The sequence below is a fragment of the Larus michahellis genome, chromosome 21 (genome assembly GCF_964199755.1).
Source record: "Larus michahellis chromosome 21, bLarMic1.1, whole genome shotgun sequence".
Classification (NCBI taxonomy): Eukaryota; Metazoa; Chordata; class Aves; order Charadriiformes; family Laridae; genus Larus; species Larus michahellis.
The window spans coordinates 6,723,828-6,746,727 of record NC_133916.1 but is presented as its reverse complement, the minus strand read 5'-3'; the positions used below and the strand labels follow the sequence as shown (position 1 = coordinate 6,746,727).

Genomic DNA, 22,900 nt, shown 5'->3' with positions numbered 1-22,900 from the left:
TCTCACTGAGAACGCCAACTGCATTACAAGTAAAGAGCATTTTTCGGCCACCTCAGGGCCTTCACTGAAATTGTATACACTGAATTAAATCAAGTATTGGAATTTAATGAAACACCCTTCTAATGTCCCCTGAATTGCCTCATTTCCTATAGTGACTGCAAAGCAATTATCTAGATTGATAAGTGACAGCTTTGCACAGTACAGTCCTCCCACTTCTAAAACTGTGGTTTGTAAGAGGAAGCAGTTAAAGTATTCATTTATAGGTTGTCAGTAAGCAGGCTTGTGGAAGCTTTTCCATTCTTTTCCTTCAAAATAGCTTTCCCAAGCGCTTTACTGATCCCAGGCTGCTGAAGGAATGCTGCGAGCTTCAGGAGATGCGTCCGGAGCGGGCAACGTTTCCTGGATACTAAGGTATTTGCAGCTCCGTTGAAAGGCAACAGCTGATCTGCTGCCCAAGCGCTGGGGACGTGAGACACTGGAAGAGGTCTGCGCGCCCAAGAGTCACTGGAACCACTGAGTGCCACCCGCCGAGGACGAATCCCACACGAGGTCACAGGTGCCCATGCTCCCTCCTGCAGCTCAAGCCAGGGTGGGAGCATCTCCAGCGACCCGCCATGCCCAACGACAGCCTGGCGCTGAGCAGCCTGGATGGGATTTACATGGCTACCGAGTGCTTGGTTGCTTTGTTTGCCACTCTGGGTAACATCCTGGTCATCTGGGTGGTGAAGTTGAATTCGACGTTTCAGAACACGACCCTGTACTTCATCGTTTCCCTGGCGCTGGCTGATATCGCAGTGGGGATCCTCGTCATGCCCCTGGCCATCGTGGTGAGCCTGGGCATCAGCGTCCACTTCTACACCTGCCTATTTATGTGCTGCCTGATGGTGGTTTTCACCAACGCCTCCATCCTCTCCCTCCTGGCCATCGCGATCGACCGGTACCTGCGAGTGAAGGTGCCGACCAGGTGAGTGCTGGACCACAGGCCCCTCCGCTCGCCCCACTCCTGCCAGCTTTCCTATGCCCAACCTCTGCCCCACGAGTGCCACCTCCTCCCTCCTCTTTAACTCGGCCCTTCTCTAACAAATATTTGCTCCAAATGCACGCTTGGGCACCGAGACGATTCCTGTGCCTAAAAGCCCACCCGAGACGAGCTTTCTAGAGCAGAACCCGCTCCCCGCAGCTCACAAGGCGTATTCGTGTGGGGCCCATAGCTCGGGGTCATTGCTGATCAGAACCTGGCCACAGGATGGGTCTGTGGTCAAACTGTTGAATTTTTCAGACGTTTTGTTGATTGTGCAGGATGCCGAGAGTACTATAGATTTCTTTGGGTTTCCGAGGCTAGTCTTTTGTATAGAATTCCTTTTAGCGTTCGTTGAAAATACAAAAGAAGCAACAAACTTATTAAGGGGAAACTTAAGAGGTCATTCGCTTTTTATATTTTAATGAAAAAGTACATAAGCTAGAAATCCAAACCTCAAGCATGAAAGAAGTCAGGTTTTTCATGGGGAAAGGACCTGTACAATTGAAGAACGAAAGAACAGTTTGGTCCTACAAATGGCATAGACCAAACGTAAAAGTCAGGTACGCCCGAGGAAGCTGAGAAATAAGATAGGACTGCGAATAGCAGAAAAGCAGTATCTAAGCAAGAGGGAGCACTAAGATCATAATGAAACAAGAAATGAAGTAGCTGAAAACATCCAATTATAAAGAGGGGAACTTAAACTTATTCCTTTGTGTGGGTGCCGCAAAGTAACTGTTACAAATTAAGAGTTAGGGCATATCTCAAAGTAAGATTTCGTCCCCCCCCCCCCCCCCAAAAAACCAGTTAATGCTCCATTTTGTGACAACGAACCTGCAGTATTTGAACGCACGAGTTCTTGAAACCATCCTTAACTATTTTAAAAACTTCTGTTCGACACGACCTGAGTTTTCTTCCCCAACAGGTATAAACTAATCACCAGAGAGAGAAGAGTTTGGTGGGTGCTGGGTTTGTGCTGGTCTGTGTCCCTGCTGGTAGGATTAGTCCCCATGTTTGGATGGAACAGGACAGAATCAAGACGCTTTGGCTTTCTCAGCTGTCAATTTACCTCTGTGATGAGAATGGATTACATGGTTTATTTTGGCTTCTTCATATGGACCCTTGTTCCTCTGCTCGTCATGTGTGCTCTGTACGCTGAAATCTTTTACATCATCCGGACAAAGCTAAGTCAAGGTACAACCAATGCGAGAGGGGCAGGATCTTTTTATGGACAGGAGTTCAAGACAGCCAGATCTCTCGCACTTGTTCTCTTCCTGTTTGCAATATCCTGGTTGCCTCTGTGCATTATAAACTTCATTTCCTATTTTTACCCTGAGTGGCAGATCCCAAAGTCTTTGATGTACTTGGGAATCCTGTTATCCCATGCCAATTCTGCCATGAACCCCATTGTCTATGCTTGCAAGATAAAGAAGTTCAAAACCACGTACCTTTTAATTTTAAGGACCTATATCCTGTGCAAAAAACCAGACCCCGTTCTTACAGAGCAAACAACAGACCAACAGTCATAAACGAAGAACGAACGCCGACCTGCCAGTACACACCAGATCACTGATAAACCACTTTGTTAAGAAACTCATGGGAAAAATGTGTTCTGTTTTATCTACTCCTGCTCTTGCACGAACTGTTTTATGATAAGGGCAAGCTCCTCTTATTCAATCTGATCTACATTTGACATTAAGCTCAAAAGGATCATTTATGGTCTTCTGCATTATTGTACCCCAGAGAATTCCGCTTGGTGGTTGCTGTACCAAGCCCAGATCTTCCAGGCAAGCATCTTCATTTAACAGGACCGTCCAGTTATTTATTGGTCTGAGCGTTATTTGGCAGACCAGCGCCCCAAAGCACTGTTAACAAGGCAGACTTTTTGCTCGTAGCTCCCCAGCTCAGATCCATGGACAGCTGGTAAAAGCCACTGCTTGTTCATTTCTAGTTTTAGCTCAAGACTGATAATTATTTTTGTTACATTTTTGATTTCTCTTTTTGCCCTGGTATGGGCCCTTTGCTTACACACGGCTGGACTTGTCTTGAATTCTTTTTGTGTCCGGTGGCACCGGTCCAATAAAACAACAGCAGCTCCACCCGCAGACGACCTGCACTGCGAAATTACCCTCACCTGCTGCTGCTGGTCCCGCTGCTGCCCTGAGCATCTCAGCTGAAAGGCCAGAAGCTGCACTGACTTTGGGGTCGCTCCTCCTCTTCGGGCGATGTCCTGTCAGTGGGAGACTTTCATCGCTTTAAATCAAGGCAGTGCTCACCCCAGAAACCTGCAGAATTCACCTCAGACACAGAGCACCAGGCAAGAGCCGAACCGCTGAACTCACCGAAACTGTTCACTGACGAGATGTGCTGGTTACAGGCGAGCAGGCCAGTCAAAAAATACCGACTGACAAAAAATAAACTAATAGAGCTGAGTTCTTTCCTCCTTCCCCAGCTCCTTAACCAAGGATAGAATCGACTAGCTCTAAACCATCAAGGATGCATTTTCCTAATTTTTTTACTAAAGCCCATACATTTTGGGTATTCTTCCTGCAGAGCATATTCCCATGCTTAATTCCCCCTGCAATCACAAACTGTCTCCCTAACACCTGATTTAAATGTAATTTGCTGCAAGTCTCCTCTGTGAACCTGAAGACTTGTAGCAACCAGTCACAGATCTGAAGACTACTCTAAAGGTGTATGTAAATATATATGTCTTTGTATTAAATTGTTTCAAAATACAGAAGAGATACTTAAGATAAATTTCGTCCAGTATTTTTTTCAATAAGGAGCAGTTTGTTCTGAAAAACAGAATAAATGTGTTCTTTCTTGTTGATAATACAGCAGTTTGCAATCCAGGCACGTCCTCACTGACTGTTCTTACACCCGTTGTCTTCTCTGTCAATCTAGACTATAAATTTGAGTCTGGTCAACTTGTGCTACAGTCAGTGTTGTCACATTTTCATGAATAGTAATAAAGATTAGATAGATTTTATATTAATTCAGTGTGCTCTTCTCCCGTGACAATCAAAAAAGCAGCCTGCATGAAATCTACGCACTGTTTTAGTCTGTGTCCTGACAGAAAATGCAGTAAATATTACACCGTAGTTCACACAACCTGGTTTTAGGGAACATGGGTCAAGCTGAAAATGGTCACTAAAGGCCAGGCTCTTTTTTCGCCATCTTTAAATAATGAAAGCGATCTAGAAAAAGCAGAAAAGGGAATGCATCATTCCGTTATTTATCTCAGAAAGTGTTGGCATCTGCTCCTTTAGCTGAGATCAGACATCTCAATTTATTATCTGATGTAACCCTTGTCACAGGCCAAAGCTCTGCCCTGCTACGCAGTTCAACTCTATTAATAAACAGGCCAACGAAGGAAGTCACTGCGTAAGTACATCAGAATTTTGCTGCATGATCTCTCGTTACCAGTTGATAGAACTGATTGCTTTCAGCAGAAAAACAGGTCCCACCTAAAGGGCAGAAGATTATTCATTAGAATGACGCACAGCAAACTTTGCCTATGTATTTTTGAGAAATACACACTGACTTCTGCCAGTGGTGGTGCCGGCTGGAAAACGTACACGCGGGTCTAGGTCCCCACTTCAGCACTTACTCTGGAAGTAGTTGTGGCGTTCGGCCCCCGACAGAGATCAAACACAGGCTGAACAACACTTAAACTAGATGTGAAGATGGGTGAAGGCACATACCCGCAGTCCGTGCGTATACAAGTATCACTCGGGGAGAGCAAAGGACCTAGCTCTCCCGCGAGAGCTGACTCATCGCTGGCTGAGGGAAATGCAGCCTGACAGTCACATCAGCGTCATCCTGGACCTCTAATAATCCGCCCTTTTAACATTGCAACCAGATGTCAATCCCAAAAATGTCAGGGAATACCGTAGGCCACTACTGTCCACGCATCCTTCCAAGCACCATTTAACCCATGAGCTGTTCCCCGCCACCCTCCCAGGGCTGGACACTTCGTACTGGACTTTCCCATGGCCACGCGTTTTGCCTTGCAAATTCCTGCTGTGAACGTTTGTCTTTAAGGATACTGTAAGTACAAACACCTCTAGCAGAAACCTACTGAAAATGGGAGAGCCAGCACAGCAAAACAGCTGACACACACCACCTTCTCGGTTCTGATTAGCAGATGCAGTTGTCCCAAATTCCTCTAGCCGTCTGTAAAACAGAGTTGGCCAATGGCTACCATTAAAAGCTGTGTATGACTACAGAGAGCGCTTGGCACGGGAAAGGGAGAGACAGACGGATGCTCTGGGATGAGCCTGGGACTCGTTAGCAGCCACGCAGCAAACAGAGGTTCTCTGTCACCCTCTGTCTCCAGGGGTTGTACCGCACTCAGCTCTGTAGGCAGGGCCACAAAATTGCTGCGCTCTGGTTGGCAGCGTTTCACCAAGTACATGAAATGGTTGCACTAAGTCTCAGTACAATTCACGGTGAGGAAACACCAACATGAAAAACCCAACATCCTGGCTGGTCTCGGGGGTGGAGGGAAGCCTGTGGTGAGTCACCTTTTCTTGCACTTCTAAGACAGGATCCAACACAGGAAGGCAGCATTCTTGTTGGGGTGGTGACCTAATATTTGTGCAAGCCAGGTAAATTTTCAGACATTCTTATTTCCCGGTTGCTGTCGGGCAGCAGACTAATGTTAATTTTAAGCAAAAAAATAATTGTGAACCAACCGCAATCATCCCTCACAAACGTCTCAGCAGCTGCGCATTTTGAGGAGTAATACAGTATTTTTCTCTATTAAATAGTGCTTGAAGAAACTGCCACGACTGAGATGAGAGCAGATACAGCAAAACAAAGACCACGAGTTCTACTCCCAACCCTGTAAAACGGTCAGGAGCCTTACCCACAACGCCTCTCAAGCCAGATTTCAGAACGTCATGGTGTCTGTGCACCAGCTTTTCAGTGTTCTCCCGGACTTCCACCAGCTTCTGCAGGCAGGAAGGCAGGACAACCCAACGAGCTGGCAGAGGTGGAGCCGCTGCTCTGCTAACTGCTTGTTGCAAAGACATTGAAGGCACCACGGCTGAGCTGAGCTGGATCCAGCTGCCCATCGGCGGCCTGGTGCTGCCATCAGGCGGCACATCCAGCCTCACGCCTTCGAAGCCTCTCAGATGTCAGCTTGTGCCTTCAGCTGCAGCGCACAGGGGCTGCAGGACCCGAGGCACTGGTCCCGCCTGAGATTCCTCTGGAGAGGCGTTTCAAACAGCACGCACACAGTCATCCGCATTTTCAGAAATGAGAAATACCTGCCAGAATCCGACACTCTCTGGTGACCAGAAACGAGGTGGCTTCTGAAGCCCCGAGGGCCGAGGTGGCAGGAAACTTCGCTCCAATTCAGCCTTGCAGGAGAAGTGTTGTAGGACAGACGGAGATCACTGTACTTCCTCGGACAACAAACCTCCCACCCGTGGGCACAGGAACATGCAAAGCAGCTTCTCTGTGGCTGTTAAGACTGAGTCACTAGCGGTAACTTTTCCCCAGTTTATGAAAAGGGAATGATTTTTAATTTTTCACAATGTATTTAGAGCACTATGGGTAATAACGCATTAATGGGCATTTCCACAAATTTTGAGGGTCACACTGTAACTGTGCATTTCTTTTAAGTCACCCAATCAGGAAGCAGACATTTCCATACAAATAATTCATGATAACAACTTCAATAAGCAGAAAATAACTAACCAGAGCACTTGGCAATCAAAAAAACCCCAGAAAAATGCTATAGTTAGTGACAGAAAAGGGAAACATAAGAGCACAGACATGAATAGACGCAGAGAAACATTTCCATTTTTCAGTTCTCTTTGGCAGTTCAAAGCAATAGCAAACACACAAATGGAAACTTTGCAAGTACGTTGTAAGGACTCACTAAGATTTCTACAGATGAGGAAATACAGCATAAAAAGCACTTTGGAATAGGAGACATTAGTTTCCCCTTGTAACTAAAAACAAGCTGATGTTACATACGGCAGTGCTGGCATTTCTCAGAGCACTATAGGCCTTGATACAATGTTCTAGTAGCATTTGATGTGCAGAAAGTGAAAGCATCTTCATTTCACTAGCAACTTCATCATCACACAGCCACTGGTGTCCGACTGTGCTGGAAGACCACAGTGGTGTAGGCAACCTCATTCTGGGGATGTGAAAGAAGCCGCAAACATTAGAGCGTGTGCAACCATCACATCTCAGCAGGAATTTCCTGCATTTAATTTGTCCTCAGCGCTACACACTGTAAGTGGTCACAGTCTGTCCCTGCACATGAGAAGTCTAGTAAATGCTATGCTATCAGACCAGTTGTTAGCACAGCTCAGGACCCTGATTCTTCCAAAGAATCAATATCATGAATGAAGATTGCAGAAATGCTTGCTGTTTAGAAAGATTTTCCCCTAACCTGCCTAAGTGGTGGTTTAGTTTAGCCCCAGAACCCTTGAAATATGTGGGGAGTGTGGCATTTAAGCCCTGTGATAACAGAGAAGGAATATCTTTCCTCTTACTGTCCAGGTACCTCCCCAGGTAACTACAAACAAAGGCTGAAGCCTTGGATGCACAAACAAAAACATTTTTCCTTAGTCAAAAGAACTGTCAACTAACACTTCAGTCTTGCAAGAGCAAACGTCTCCCCACCCTGTCCCGTCCCATCCCCCCCCAAAAAAAAAATTAATATTTACCATTCTATTAAGGATCTGAAGTCTCCACATAAAGTATTAGAAATAAGAGTTGTGACCTTTACCTGGACGTTCTTAGCAGATTCCTCAGTCACTGTCTGGGAGGGCGCTTGCTCTCGTATGTTCTGGGGGGATATCTTGCACCCTAGGAAGGGGAGGGACCGGTCTGAGGCGTCTGCCCGTGTCCGGAGACAGCAGCGCAAGAAAGGCAGGAGAGCGGGGTGACAGAGCAGCACCAGAGAGTGCGTGGCTTAGACCTAGCTTGTAAAATCTGTCGCAGACCTTCACTGCAGAGTGAGCCCTCTGGCAGCCCGAGCCCCCGCCTCCCTGCTGGAAGTGCCAGGGATGAAAGCAACTGATGAATTTGGTGAGAATTCTGTGTGGCCACTGTCAGGATGAAGAAAACCCACCAAAACAAACGCAACCAACAAAACCGACAACTCATCAGTGCTAAAGTTAATTCCCCCATGAAAAGAGCTTCTGAGATGATTCATGAGGAGTTACTGCTGCAGTGACCTGTTTACCAATACATTAATCATTCAAGGGAGATGTAATTTGAGCCTCTTTCGAAGTAACTTCAGCAGAAGTTGCTTTGAAACCCTAGTGCTGTAAGATTGCAGCCCGAAGAGCATAGACTTAGCACCATCCATGTTAAGACGTGCAGTACAAGTAGTCAAGCAGAAGCGCCACCAGGTCTGGATCATCATCTGCCATTACTCCCGCTACTGCGTCACTTACTTTTTCTGATGAGGTAGATGATTGCAAAAACCAGAACAGTCGACAGGATGCCAGAGAGAAAGACCAGCGAAATGTAGAGTATTTCATGGCTGTTGATACACAGAACACAGTGTCAGAATCCCCAGTTTTAACAGAGGTGTTGAAGAATCAGTAGTGCTCAAATTCACCAAACTTTATGAAATGTAATACGTTATTTATCCCAAGCCCCATGAGATTAAAAGGTGCGTATCTGCATTAAGCATCACTATGAATGAAGCAGCGCGCAGACTTGGAAATCCTAAGCAACCTTTTAAAACCCCAAGACATAAAACGCATCGCACATAACTCCTCCCTTACAGGAGGGAGGAATCTGCAGTCCCATGGAGCTCTGTTTAAAGTCAGGAAATAAAAGTAGAGCATTTACTTATCAATCCAGCATTTGTCTTCTGACGCTTCTAAGTCAGCCGCAGTGGTACGTACAGCGGTATGTAGAGTGGTGTGCACAGCGACAGTGGTGGAAGGGGGTTCTGTTGTAACTAGAAGGGAACAGAAAACAAAAAAAAGTATCAAAACTTGGTTTTAGAACTTGTTACTTTCTTCAGTAATATCACAAGCAACAAGAACTACATAGAGCCACGTGTTTTCACAATTCAAACAATTATTATTTTAAGTACAACATTTCTCTGTCAGAGGGCTGAAAGTGGAAACACCAGACAGAAAAAAATTTATTCATAATATTACTGCCCCACAGCAGCCTTTGCCAGGCAGGCAGATCTTCCGCAAATCACCTCCTGCTAAGCCACCCCCACAGCAGCCCTTTTAAGTCAGGACAGTATGAACTCTGTCAAGAACACTGCATCTAAGAAAATTCCTTAAAGAAGAAAATACCTGCATTTGCTTTTGAGGGACGACTTCCCATTCTCTGCAAACACTAATGAACAGTAAGAGAAGCTAAGAGGGGGAAAAAAAAAAAATCTGTAATTATATACATACACACAGACTGAAGCAAAACAAACCTCTTCTAATTCACAGACTTTCTTTAGTTTTTTATCAATGTTTCAGACACCTTATACAAACCGGCACAAAGCCACAGCAGCGAAGCCGGCAATTACTCAGCACAAATCCTGCTTCCCAGTGCCTTGCTCCTGTGCACACGTGTGCACGTTCACTGCGCTCCGATGAACACACTGCCTTCTTTCACAAGGATGGAGTACATTTAATAACTAACAAAAAGCACCCCCAGGATTATTTTTGCAGCAGCTAGAACCGAGTAAACTTCATGAACATTTTCATAACCAGAAGCAGCTTGATAAAATACTTTAATCTTTTCTTTCTCAGCTTACACTGACTTTTTCCACTAAAGCAGGGACAGTAACTGCTCAAATTTGAGGGTGGAATCTTAGATAGGGAAATAGCAGTGTACTACAAAATTTCTGCTATTTCTCACTAAACAGCTTGCAAACTGCACACTGAATAACATGGAAGTAAACATCCTGTTCTGTTTTCTGTTTTCTGACATCTTTTTCTACTGCATGTCCATTGCTGCCCACATTTCAGAGTCAAATGTTAAGACCTCCCAGTTTCCCGTTCCAAGAGCGCGCTGTGTTTGCAGTAATAAAAGCAACGCCGAAGCGATACGGCTCTGTCTTACCTGGCACCATAGAGCTGCTGCCCGCCGGCTGGGGAACTCCTGACGTGTCGGCGCAGCAGCTCGACCACTCGCTTTGTGCAAAGGATCTGTCAAACTAGCCAAACCTCAAGTGTCATTCAGATGCGGGGTTACCCAAATGTGGAAGTTGAGCAACTTAGCTTTTTTTTTTTCTTTTTTTAAATTAAAAAAAACAGGAAACTATGAAAGGCACCTGCATTCTCAGGAACCGTTAATCTAAAAAAAAGTCAGCCAGCTTCAGCCTAAGTTAGCTTACTTTATTTCATACCTCTAAAGAACACTTTTTGCTTTTTTGTTGTATTGAAAATTGTAGAAAACTGTTATTTTACTAACTCCACTAAAAATAAGCATTTCCCAACTCTAGTGTCAATCCATATAAAGGAGGCATGTAAGCACACCCTAGTCTGCTTACTTATTTACTAAATAAATCACTTTCCAACACAGAAAGGATAAGACTACACACAGGTAAGTGCTTTGCTTAGCTGGGGCATTTAAGAAGTAACAACAACCTTCAGGGAAGTTTCCTATAAAAAGAAAATTAAAAGCCTTATCCTGTGTATTATCATAACACACATAAAACTATTTTCCTTGTTACACAAAAAAGAGCAAGGTTTTTTTTCCCCTATGAAAATCCAGAAAAAACCCACCCTCTAGAATAACCTTATCTATGTTACTGTTTTAAACTTCATGCTGGTGAGTTCAGCTGCAGACAAGTTTTCTGGTAGCTTTTGGCACGTTTCCTGCCAGCTACATCCTTTTCTCCACAGAACAGGAAGATACTTTCATCACCATTTGAAGTTTTGTTATGAAAATGTTATTTCTCAGTTCATTTTTAAAATGAAGGTATTCATTCTGAGTACCCCCATGGACTGACTAGGTGAATAGGAGCGCTGGCACTCACTTTGATTTTAAAACATCTTTACAGTTACAGTAGGTATCTATAGGTCATTACCACACAGAATTCTAAAACAAAAAGTGATCACTGTATTAGCACCAAAATTTCTCACTGTGAAGTTCTGTATCTTATCTCTGGAAGTGTTCATGATCAAACAAAGAACCAAACAGAACCCCCACTATAAAGGAACAATAGCAGTTCCTGTGTGCGATCTAGCTACTTCAAACACAAGAAAGAAATTGCTGTTGCTACTGCTAGTGAAAGACAGCAGAGTGGTTGGTTTGTTTGTTTATTTAATGATACTTTAGAATCATACAGTTTTCAACAGTAAGTAATGAGACATGTCAGTGGAATTAGATGTGGTTACACTGCTGCCTGTGCACTCTTCGATAATGCCTTCAGGTCCAAAATGCACTTTGCAATACTTTCCTTCTGCTGCAAAAGAAAGGAAAAGAGCTTTCAGAAGAAAGACTTTATGTAAGACACTTAGACAAGAAAATATGCCTTCTAATGCATTTTAGATACTCCTTTTCGGAGCCATAAAATGGGATAATTATAGCTCATGAAGTCAGAGATTCAAATCCGAACAATGACCTGCATTAAAGCATCTGCGTGCAGTGCTAGGAATATGTTTTCTTTTTTTGTTCTCAGCTTCATTCCTTAAAAGAAAGACATCTAGAGCCCATCTGCGGATCTTAAGCTGCCATGGTCTTACACAGAGAATTTTACAAGCGAGTTCCCTGACCTGTTAGCTATGTATCTAATGACAAGCTTAGCTCTATGCTGCAACAACCAACACTGCATGTGATTCTAACTTAAATCACCAACAACACAAGCATCTGGTACCTCGTAACTGGGCTTATTAGCTCTTACTCACAGTAGGAATGCGTTGCAGCCACATCTGCAAGTCACCCAAAGATGCCCTAGCATCTTCTGGCTTAAGGCAGAATCACCTGGCAGGAACTATTTGTACAGACTGAAGTGTAAAGCAGGTAAAAAAAAGCAAGTACCTGTTGAGGTGTGATGCTCTGAATAACATTTTTCTCCACCCACTGAATCATGTGATCTTGTTCTTTCTGACGCTTTAAATTCTGCATAGCCACTTGGTAGTCCAGCCTTTTCTTTACTTCATTGTACACCATCAGTAGTCTTTCTCGATAATTAGTTTCCAGCAACATTGCAATATTATTCTAGACACAGAAGATGAAATCAAAGGGTTAATGTTTGGCAAGAACACAAAACAGCAGCAGAACACATTCTATAGCAAAAGTCACTGGATCAGGCAGTGGAACTGGCCCTGTCTGCAACACACAGAGGGCAAATGGCTTGTTATTGTCTAAGCAGGACCCAGATAACGTAGTGGAGACTGCAGCGGAATGAACAGTAGAGCTGGAACCGCATACCCGCTTAGCGTCAAAGAGGTAACTGCGGCCTTCAACCCGCCATTGCTCCTTCTTCTCCTGTTCAATGGCAGTCTCAAGATCTTTAATAGCCTCATTTTTCACAGCTAAAGCTTTAGCAACTTTCTCCTGAAAGAAGAAACAAAAAAATATACTTCAGAATGTAAGACAAAAGGAAAACAAGTGATCTGTAATTAACTTCTGAAATTCTGCATTAAGATTTGAGAAATGTCTGCATAAACTGGTTTGTCACAGAGTTAAGGTTAAAGGATGACAAGACAGAAGAATTATGTTCACAATCAATCGTACTTTAAAAAAATCATTTGTGCTGGTATGAACTGTTTTATTTTGAAGACTTATGTTAACAATACCAACATAAGATCTAAAGCATACCTTATTTAAACAACATTCTGAAGATTAATAATGAGAGTCAGATTTTTATGACAACCTGGACATGATATTGTTTTAAATACTTAAGCAGATAACTTAGAATAGCTGTTAACCACTACAAAGTTAGATTATGGTTTCTTTCGTTACCTCATTAAGTTTGTCAGCAAAAGCTGCTACATCGGATCCGAATTTTTTAACGCCATAAATGATGACTGATAATATGCAGGCAGCTGCAACTGTCTCATGGTTAATTACATAGATTTCCTTAGAGAGAAAGTAAAGCAGGAGTCCAGTTCCCAACATATAAGGCCCTAAAGAAACAATAAAGCAGCATTATTGTACAAAGCACAAAGAGGCTCACTAGAGTCAAACGCCTACGAGACTGCTAGTTTAAGGCATACAATAAGATCAGGAAGCGTTCTCTTTTACCAGGACAATAAGTAGAAACCCAATACCACCAAGGAGAAGGGTGCCACAAGGATCTCACCAGAAGCAGAAGCAACCTTCACTCTGCGTGGGACCTGCTGCTTCTGCTCATTCAGAAACAGACAAAAATCTCTGTTTAAAGGTCAGCAGGTAAATAAATCTTCCTGTAAGATCAAGCTCATGACATTCTTTGAGCCTTTATTTAAAGTACAGGTGCCCAGCTTTAGGACCAGTAATTGCTGCACTGGCTCATTCTTCATAACCTCCTTCTGCATGCGCAAAAAGGATTTTCTCAAATATTTTACTGTTTCAGCAACTAGAAGTGGTGGACAAACTCAAGAAGCATAACTAAACACACTTTAAAAAAAAAAAAGTATATATTAACCTGTAACTCCTGTTTTAGGATAGAGAAACTGGAAAAACTCCTCAGGAATCAAACCGTAACGTACTTCTCCTCCTTTCTCAGGCAGAGGTGGCAAAGGAGCCAAACACTGCTGAGTTGTATGCAGAGGTCTTGTGGCATGCAATACACTATAAATAATGAGAGTTTCCATTAAGCTTATTTAAAAAAAAAAAAAACAAAGCCAAAACCAAACCCAAACAAACCCACTCTTAGATAAGACTCAAACATATTTCCAATGAAATAGGTATGCATTCGTTAGACACGCCTCCTTTGAGGTAATGGGCGGGACTAAATAACCTCCAGAGCCTCCTTCCCACCGCAGCTACTCTATAAGCCCCCGACGTTAATTACAAAAATAAAGAGAAACCCCGAGTCCAACATTATTTACGAACAACGACCCGTGGGTTTCTCAGGCGCTGCCTCCTCAGGCAGCCCGTCACTGCCGGGGGGCGGCAGCCGGCCGGGCCGCCCGGCACACCCGAGGCGCCGCTAGGCCTCAGCCGGAGGCCCAAGCCCCCAGCGTTCCTTGCCCAGTCCCCCAGGCCCCCCCGGTACTCACCCCACGGCGGCGGGAGGCGGCAGGCTCCTCAGCGCGGCCGGGGCTGAGGGAACAAGAAGGGCAGAGAGGGTCAGGACAGCGCTCAGACATAACACCCCCCACCCCAGGGAGACAGCGCCCCCCCCGTCTCACCAGCGCGGAGGAGCAGGCGGGAGAGCATGGCGGACGGGACACCACAGGCACCGACACGACCCGCTTCGTCCCGGTGACCGCCGGCCGCCTCCACAACAAGATGGCGGCGCGTAGGCTCTCGCGAGACCCGCGGGGAGGGGCGGGGCGGGGCGGGTGTTCTCGCGAGAGGCGGCGGCGGCGCGCGCGGCGCGGGAGCACGTGGGGGCGCCACCGGCCCCGCTCCCGCCGCCGCCGCCATGGAGGAGCCGCCGCCCGAGCAGCCCCCGCCGCCCCCAGCGGGCGGGGAGGCCGCGGATGCAGCCGGCCCCGAGTGGAACATCCCGCCCAACGCTCCTGCCTGTATGGAGCGGCACCTGGAGGGCGCGCACTACCGCGCAGGTAGCGGGGCCGCGGGCGGGCCGGGGGAGCGGGGTGAGGAGGCCGGGCTGAGCCGCCCGGCCCCTCCGCTCACCAGGCCTCTCCCCTCGCCTCTCCCGCAGACGGGGTCCTGCTGCTGGGTGCTTCGGGGCTGAGCGGCCGCTGCTGGACCGGCTCCCTCTGGGTCTTCGCCGACCCCCGCCGCGCCCCCAGCGAGGGCTTCTGCACCGCCGGCGTCCAGACAGAGGCGGGCGTCGCCGACCTGCGCTGGGTGGCTGACAGGGGCATCCTGGTGGCTTCCGACTCCGGTAAGCAACGGGGGTTCCCCTACTGGGGCCGCCCATGGGGTGGGTGCCCTCCCATCCCCATCGCTGAGGTGGGCGATCCCCACTGAAGTGGGTACCCCCCCATCGCCGAGGTGGGTCCCCCCCCCCCCGAGGTGGGTCTCCTGATGCCGTGAGTGCCCCCCATCCCCCCTCTCCAGGCGCTGTGGAGCTGTGGGAGCTGGACGAGAACGAAACCCTCATCGTCAACAAGTTCTGTAAATACGAGCACGATGACATCGCGACGACGGTGGCCGTCCTGGCCAGCAGCACCCAGGCCGTCAGCGGTGGCAGGGACTTCTGGTGAGTGTCCCCAGCCCGGCTGCCGTGCGGCAGGGCCGGTGCCGGGCGCTGACTGCTCGCTCTTGTCCGCAGCGTGAAGGTGTGGGACCTCCCCCAGCAAGCGGTGCTGCACTCCTACAGAGGTGAGTGCCCGCCATCGCCCCGCTCCTCCTGCCCCCTTGCCGGTTGCTGCAGGCTGAGCTCAGTCCTGCAGCATCGCTGGGTATCTGTCTGCCAAACCACACTTGGGGCCGCGATCTAATGTTTGCCAGTCTGTGAAGTTTCCGGCACAGCCTTATTTCTTAGGCTGTTGTTCATTTCTCCCCACAAAATGAATGGTGAAAGGCTCAGTTTGCCTTGCATCTCTAAGTGTATTTTAGAGTATTTCTTTTGTATTGAAATCTTTCTTCTACCTGCACGTGATTGATGATCTCCTAACCCATGTTTTGAACAACAGTTCATTGGAGATGCCGATATCTGGAGATCTGGTATTGTGATCTCTAGCTGTGGCAAAGGCCATATTTTGTTTGATCCTGTCCTCCCTGGCCCCTTTGTAACCAACTCTTATCTCGTGAGGCTTCCTCAAGCCTCAAGCACATCACAGGGACTTGACTGCAGTGGCTCTGGTTGGATTTGGCAGCTCATCAGCTTGGTAGGAAGCAGTTGGCTATTGCTGAGCAGAAGTTAACGCTGTATCTGGGCATAAACTATCATTATACTGCTGGACCTTCAGAGGTCCTTGGATGCACTTGAGAAAGTTGGGTACAATCTTTGAGGCTCTTTATCCTTTTGTGCTTTTGGTAGCTCACTCCGGTTCAGTGACATGTGTGGCTTCCTGTCCTGGTAAGGACACTGTGTTCCTGTCCTGTGCTGAGGTAAAGCTTGCTTTCTGTCTAAATCTACAAATGAGATTTAACTGTAATTATTTACAGTTAATTGCACTGTCTGAGAAACCACCTGTTGTGTTACAAGCTGCATACCTGTGTTGTTTAAAGGTTACAGTCTGATAAGTTGCTTAGCAAGATGATTTCTACCGGTTTATATTAAAATGCGGGAGTTGCCAGCTCTGTCCTGGGGATAACTGAAGGAGCTAACTTGCAATTAATGGAGGTGGAGGAGGTGTGGGTTTTTAACACATTTTAACACAAAGGAAGAGGTGGTGTGGGTTTAAATGTGGGTCAGTAGTAGTTCTGCAGCAAATCTGAGTTTATGCCAACCCCCTTCCACAAAGAAATTGTAAAAACCTTCTCATTCACTTTGGATTTATAGGACAACAGAACTTTACTCTGGGACACCAGATGCCCCAAACCAGCTACTCGAATTGGTATGTTTCTGTATGCAGTCACTGCGTGTGTATGAATTTTTGTGGAAGATGTGAATTATTTTATGCCTGACTTCGCTGTGTCTAACTTCAAGTCTAGCGATTTGACCATTTGGGCAGAAAAGCCTATTAAAACCTAAGTCTAATACTATTGCGGAAGTGTACTAAGCTTTTAAATACTTGTCTTAGTGCAGTAGCAGTGCTAACTGAGATAGTGTAGGAATAGCTTTGTACTGACTCTTTTCACACTCATCCCAATTTTACTCACAGTTTGCAGTGCCTGTAATCACCTCCCTACCTCAGTCATGTGGCATCCACAGAAAAGTGACATCTTTGCTTTGGGTAAGAAGTGATCTCATTTGACTTTCACCACAGAAATCAAGGTCTGTCTTTTCATGTGACAATTTTGCTAATAACCTCAATTCTCTCTCTCTTAAAGGTGACGAAAATGGAACAGTTGCACTAGTAGACACAAAGAATCCTGATTCTGCCCTCAGCTCCACTGTGCATGCCCGAAGTATCACGGGGTTTGCATTTTCTGCACATAGGTACAGTCTGATATACTGGCATAGAATGTGTGACTACATACACTTGAAAGCCTTATTTGTTTTTAGAGTAAAACCTATGGGAGTACTAGTTTTGGTCTCTTTATCAAGAAGAATAGAGTAAAACCAAACAAAATCTCAGTTTTGACCAGTGTGTGAATATACATGAGAACACTTTTGCAGTATTCACAATTATTGACCCACTCATTGTGGGGATTTTTGTAACTACAGTAACCTCTGAGGAAGGATTACTTGCTTTCCAATGCTAGTAGAATATTCCTGCTTAGTGTGCTGGCAACCTGCCGAATACTGATGAAGACATTTTCATAAGACTTGGTGTCTGTTAATTCACTGTACCTGGGTCAGGCTCACTACGAAGAATGCTTTTCGCAAGTTTATCCCTAAGAAGTGTTCTTGTATTTGATTGTTCTAACTGTGATCTCATCTCTCTCCTCTAGTTCACCCTTACTGGCTTCAATCAGTGAAGACTGTTCAGTAGCTGTTCTTGACTCAGACCTCTCAGAGGTGTAAGTACTAGACAGAATGTATTTACTACTGTAGCTGTTTTGTCATGTTGACTTTTCATTAAGTTAATTATTTATCCATATGCTTAGCAGAAGATGAAAATACTCCTTAAACAGGGGAGCATCATCCCAACAAACTAGCAGTTAGGAATTGCACAAGCCCATAAACGTCTAGTGACACTGCGTTATGGCTAATGGAGCGTTCATGTTTTCCAGGTTCAGAAACCGTTCTCACCGAGACTTCGTAAAAGGCTTGTCGTGGTCTCCTTCGGACAATGCCTTGCTCACTACAGTTGGATGGGATCATCAGGTTTTACATCACACTGTCCCCATACCAAGTGGTGACGCTTCTGGAGTCAACTGTGTAAAAGAATAGCTTTTTTTAAACTCAGTGTCCAAATTCCTTCCTGGCATTACTTTGATTCTGCTGAAGTCAAAGGCGTGTGTGAACTGGAGCGGGTATGGTCTGGTGGCTGCCTTGAAGCTTGTGACTAAGAAGGTTCCTGTAGTAATTTTAAGTTAGGCATAAGTTAGTTACAAACCAAGCTTTACCCTCTCCTCAGGAGCTAGCTTCACCTGTGATAAGACTTCAGTATTTTACTCAGAAAAAAAATTGACTTCAGGCACAGAGGAGACTTGGAGAGACAGGGAATTAGGTATAATTTAAAAAAAAAAAAATCCATTAAATTCCTCCCTCAGTTCTCCAAACCATCCATGGGATTAATAGAAACATTTTTGGGAGGAGGTTAAAAACACCTCTTGTTAGTTGGATGCGAGAGCCTCACCCTTGAGCAAAGTTCTTTGCTATGTAAATCAGTTCTTCCAACTACTGGGAAGCCGGTCAGCACGGAAAGGCGAGAAGGGGTCCCGCTGCTGTGCGTAACGCAGCACGTGGTTCAGAGGGTCGGGCTCCACTGCCCGCCCGCGGGGATGCTATGGCAAGCACTGTACCTGCACTTCTGCTCCCTTGGTGGGTACTGGAATGCCAGTGCTTGGTGTGAGCAGTCCTGTGTGCTGTAGGATAAGGATCCCAGCTGTAGCCCAGTCATTAACACGTGCTGAAATACTGGGACGCGCGATGCTCAACACTGGCTCGCAGCTGAGGCCAGCTCAAAGGGGCGATTACTGTCGCATGCAGAAAACCAAGAGAAGGTAGCAGTTGCTGCGCTATTTGACACCGTGTTTCATCTCCTCTGTGCCGAAGACAGCTTATTCAAAGATAATACCTGTGAACACAAGTTTATGCAAGGGAAAAACTGGACTAAGGACTTTAGTTTTCATTTGCTTGCTCCTATAAACAGACTCTGCTTAGTGATAAATGAGACTCCTTATGCACTTGTGATGAGTGACTTCTTGTGCCGGAGACTGAGGGGACCAAGCATCCCATAATCCCCAAAACAGACTCCACATCATTCTTAGAGGTGTTCTTTGCAGTATACCACACACTTTTCAAACTAAACTGTTTCCCTGGAACGCATTTAACTGAAAAAATAATTGCTGTGCATGCATTCCCACTGCTCTCGATGCGGCCTGGTCTGGCCTAGTATTTCCTAGACAGAATAAAGCAGGCCCTGACTAACAAAACAAAAAAATACTATTGAAATGAGTGCTACTCCTGTTTCTTTAGCACCATAGCAACACTAAAGTGTACACCACTTCCAGCGGGCTTATCCCTGCATAAACAGGTTTTAGTTGATGCAAGTTATGCAGAGCCCACCATTAATTTTTAGGCAGACTAAGCTTTCCCAGGCTCTCTACTTTTCTCATTAAACCTCATTTCCTGCTTTTTTAATTCCTGTGTCATACAGGCGTTTACAGAGCAAATCTGATCTAGAGCAGCATATGACAAGGAAAAGGTAAATGATTATAAAAACTGACAAGTTTCCTCAAAAGTACCCCTTGAACAACCAAATACGTTACCTGTTGCGGGCCTCTGATGGTGTACTGAAAACTGAAACAGGTTTTATGCTGCTTGTGAAAAAGTTGTCTTGGAAAAAAGCGGAAGACGGTTTTTAAATAAATCATAGTTTTCATTTGTACCTGGGTATAAAACTTTGACTGGGCCACTTCTGTAGCAGTGAAGAGCCAGCTGGGATCACTCACGGAGTTAAGGTGGAGTGGCGACTGCAGTCCCTGAAATTAAAACCGTTCTTAAATAAACATGCACCGAGTTGCTGTTTAATGGTAGGGTGCTCTGATTCTTCAGCACTAATGCAGGGCAGGCTGTGAGTCCTGCTTGTTTACAGGAGGCTTTTAGTTCCAAATCTTGAAGTAGGGTTTCCATTGTGCAAAGCTAAAAAGGAAAGTTTCAAATGTTGAGTATTAAACCACATTAAGTTCCTCACGTTGCCACCCCGTGAGCAGAACACAGTAGTGTGGCAAAAAGCATGATAGTGGAAGGTGAAGCCTATATGGACAACAGGTCATTACTGATATATTAATCCTGGTTTACAATTGCTTAAAGACTTTTAGTGAGGCAGCGCAAAAAAAAAATAAATAAATGCTTCAGCATCTGTCCAATCTTCGGGCGAAGGTTTCTGTTGTGCCGCAGGAGGGCAGCAGCTGCCAGCCTGACAAGCGGCACAGCAGCTTCCCCCAGCCCAAAAGATTCTCCCACTTTTGGGAGTATCTGGGCAGCTTTTAGCGCTTACACTTGGGGTTTTTTCACCATCACAAGAGAAGCACAGAAGAACGACAGTTTATCTAGGAGTCACTCGCGTTGCGTTAGCTTGGCTCCTCGGTGATCGTGCCATTGCTAGCGAGGCTAGACATATAGAGATTATATATAAATTATATAGAGAGATTTATATAGAGAGATATTAAATAGCCACACCAACATGCTGCCAGCACAGCAATACTGCATCAATGCTTGTTGACTTCATTGCTAACTGCAAAGGAATTGGCGAATTCTCTGGGTTTTGCCGTGTGCTCACACTGTCTGGATTCCTTTACATGCCGTTCGGGTTTGGGGACACTTCCATACGCTGTGGCTGGAGTAAAAGCTTCAAGGTACCCATTGCACGCTTCCCTCACGAACAGCCTGGTCCTGTAACCAGAGCTGGATTAAAGAGGTGAGAATGCAAATAAATATAATTTTGAGGAGTGGAGAGAATAAGCCACTGTGAAGACAAGCCTGCCTTTTATGCTGCTGCTTGCGTTGCTCACGCTGCGTTTTCAATTGGAAGTACAACATTCTAGTTCGGACTTGCAAATAGGTATGCAAGTTTCATTACTCATGAAAAGCTGAAAACCAAGAACTATTTATAGAAGCAGCACAGGCCGAACTGCACAAGCCGAGCCAGGTGGGTGCCAGGGCTGTTCCGAGAGCGCTGGGGCAGCTGCGGCCAGTTGCCCCTTCATTCCTTGATCAGCCTTCTGAAAAACACTTAAATTGCCACAGGGTTTATATCAGCAGCTGCTGAGTAGAAACTGGACCAAGCCCTAGGTAAGCCGAAATTCAGAGTGTTGCTGAGGCCAGTTTGAGCTGTTTTCCTGTCCTTTTAATCTTGCATGCAGAGATCTTCATCTTGCAGTAGACAGACCACTTAAGCAATACTAAATAAAGTCAGACCACACATGTAATAAAACAATACATCCAGACATATTTAATGCAAGAAGACTGGTGTTCAATGGCAGTCATAAATAAGAGACACTGTTCAACACTTTACAAGTAAAGCTATCAGTTACACTACGTTAGCAGGTGCTTTTGAGGAAGAGGCAGCTGCAGGGGATCATTTAAGCTGTACCGAGACTTGAATGACCAAACTACACCAGAGAGGGCTGGACTGAGAGCGATTCCATTGTCGGGATCCAGAATGGCTTTCAGCGCTGAGACCGGGCAATAGGGCAGGTTGCTCTGCCCCATGACTGCCCCTCAGTTTCCTCCTCTGTTGCTAAATTTATAAAGTGGAAGAGAGCTGGGAAAAGGAGCAGAAAGAGGAACTGGAGCCCGGTTTATCTGTGTGCTGCCCTGACACTGACCTGATGGAGGAAGAGGGAGCAGTTCCCCATCTCGGCAGCCCAGCGGTCCTCCCTCTTCACCACAGATTTCACCCACCCCAAGCGCTTTGGCCGCCAACAGCTCTGACAGTGGGTTCTTTGTAACACAAACAGTTCCCAATGGCCCCAGCATAAATGGCTAGTTGTTACCGAAATACTAGAATTTTGCTTAATGCATTCAAAAGCAGGGATAGCCCAAAGAACAGAATAGTTCCACTGCTTAAAACATTCATGCTAACCAGTTTTACAACTGCGAGCAGAGTCTTACCTGATTTAGTTACAGCTTAGCCCACTGTGCATTCCCAGAATGGGTGTTCTTTGAATGAATAATGGCTCTATTTCATAAAACTGACTTACATTATCATGTTTCTAATATTTAACATAAACAAATACACGTCTGCTAGAAACAAGATGCTCCACACTAACACCACATTACAACTACATATGAATTGCGTGTCTGGGTGAAATAACAAATGTGAAATTCAAGCAAGTACCACTACTGGAGTTTCACATTTTGCTCTTCAAAAAAAAAAACCACAAAACCAAAACCAAGCAAACTTGTGTTGGGGATATGCTCAAATTTAGGAGAACTCTTCAGAGCAGTCCCCCTATTTCTGGGCAAAGTCAGTCTTGAAGGCTGAAGTCTCCCAACAAGCCTTTAAATTTAAAGCTGCTTTTGAGAATTAATTTGCAGTTATAACTTACTATTTTGAAGGAAAAAAAAATATCATGAGGAAAAATCAATTAGGTTGCAACATTATCAGACAGGCGGCTTTGTTTTGTTTCAAGTTAAACTGGTGAAACTTCATCCAATACTAAAAGAGGACCCTGAAGCCACTCAAACAGTGTCACGGTTTTACTTCCATGGCTAAATAAGAATCCTCCAAATGCTCCTCACAAGGAGAAACTTCCACATTTTAAGGGGCTGGAACGGGGGGCAGGGGGGTATTCTACATGACACTGGCACACTTAAATACCTGGATAGCTAGTCCATAGTCACTTTTCTCTATCAACTTTTTTTAAAAGTCAACAACCAGGTATTTAAAACGTGTTATTTCAATACTGGCAGGGGTGAGCATGAATGGAAATCTTCCAAGTCTCTGCGACTTACTGGCATAAAAATGCCCTTTGAATTAGCTATTAGACCGATTAGGGTATTTGCCTTTTCCTTTTATTCACAACAAAGTAAAGTTCAGAGTACTTTGAAGCTGCTGCAATGTTTGAAACAGCTGTTAAATTATTAGGTAAAGT

At 45.4% G+C, this 22,900-nt stretch overlaps 3 protein-coding genes across 3 annotated transcripts; 2 read left to right on the top strand and 1 right to left on the bottom strand.

Annotated features, from left to right (window-relative positions):
* Position 1: 1 nt before the first annotated feature.
* On the top strand, positions 2-4,010 carry LOC141733786 (adenosine receptor A3-like). The gene is made up of 2 exons (XM_074564670.1): positions 2-964; positions 1,944-4,010. The coding sequence occupies exons 1-2, from the start codon at positions 615-617 to the stop codon at positions 2,545-2,547; spliced, it is 954 nt and encodes a 317-aa protein (XP_074420771.1). The 5' UTR covers positions 2-614; the 3' UTR covers positions 2,548-4,010.
* Positions 4,011-11,351: 7,341 nt separating this feature from the next.
* On the bottom strand, positions 11,352-14,536 carry ATP5PB (ATP synthase peripheral stalk-membrane subunit b). The gene is made up of 7 exons (XM_074564188.1): positions 14,299-14,536; positions 14,167-14,209; positions 13,590-13,735; positions 12,926-13,089; positions 12,392-12,517; positions 11,999-12,178; positions 11,352-11,423 (listed from the first exon to the last, which is right to left on the bottom strand). Exons 1-7 carry the CDS (start codon positions 14,534-14,536, stop codon positions 11,352-11,354), a joined length of 969 nt encoding a protein of 322 aa, XP_074420289.1.
* Positions 14,480-19,689, top strand: WDR77 (WD repeat domain 77). The gene is made up of 10 exons (XM_074564667.1): positions 14,480-14,676; positions 14,778-14,963; positions 15,140-15,281; positions 15,354-15,403; positions 16,065-16,135; positions 16,530-16,584; positions 16,852-16,923; positions 17,021-17,129; positions 17,585-17,653; positions 17,867-19,689. The coding sequence occupies exons 1-10, from the start codon at positions 14,535-14,537 to the stop codon at positions 18,024-18,026; spliced, it is 1,056 nt and encodes a 351-aa protein (XP_074420768.1). The 5' UTR covers positions 14,480-14,534; the 3' UTR covers positions 18,027-19,689.
* Positions 19,690-22,900: the final 3,211 nt, after the last annotated feature.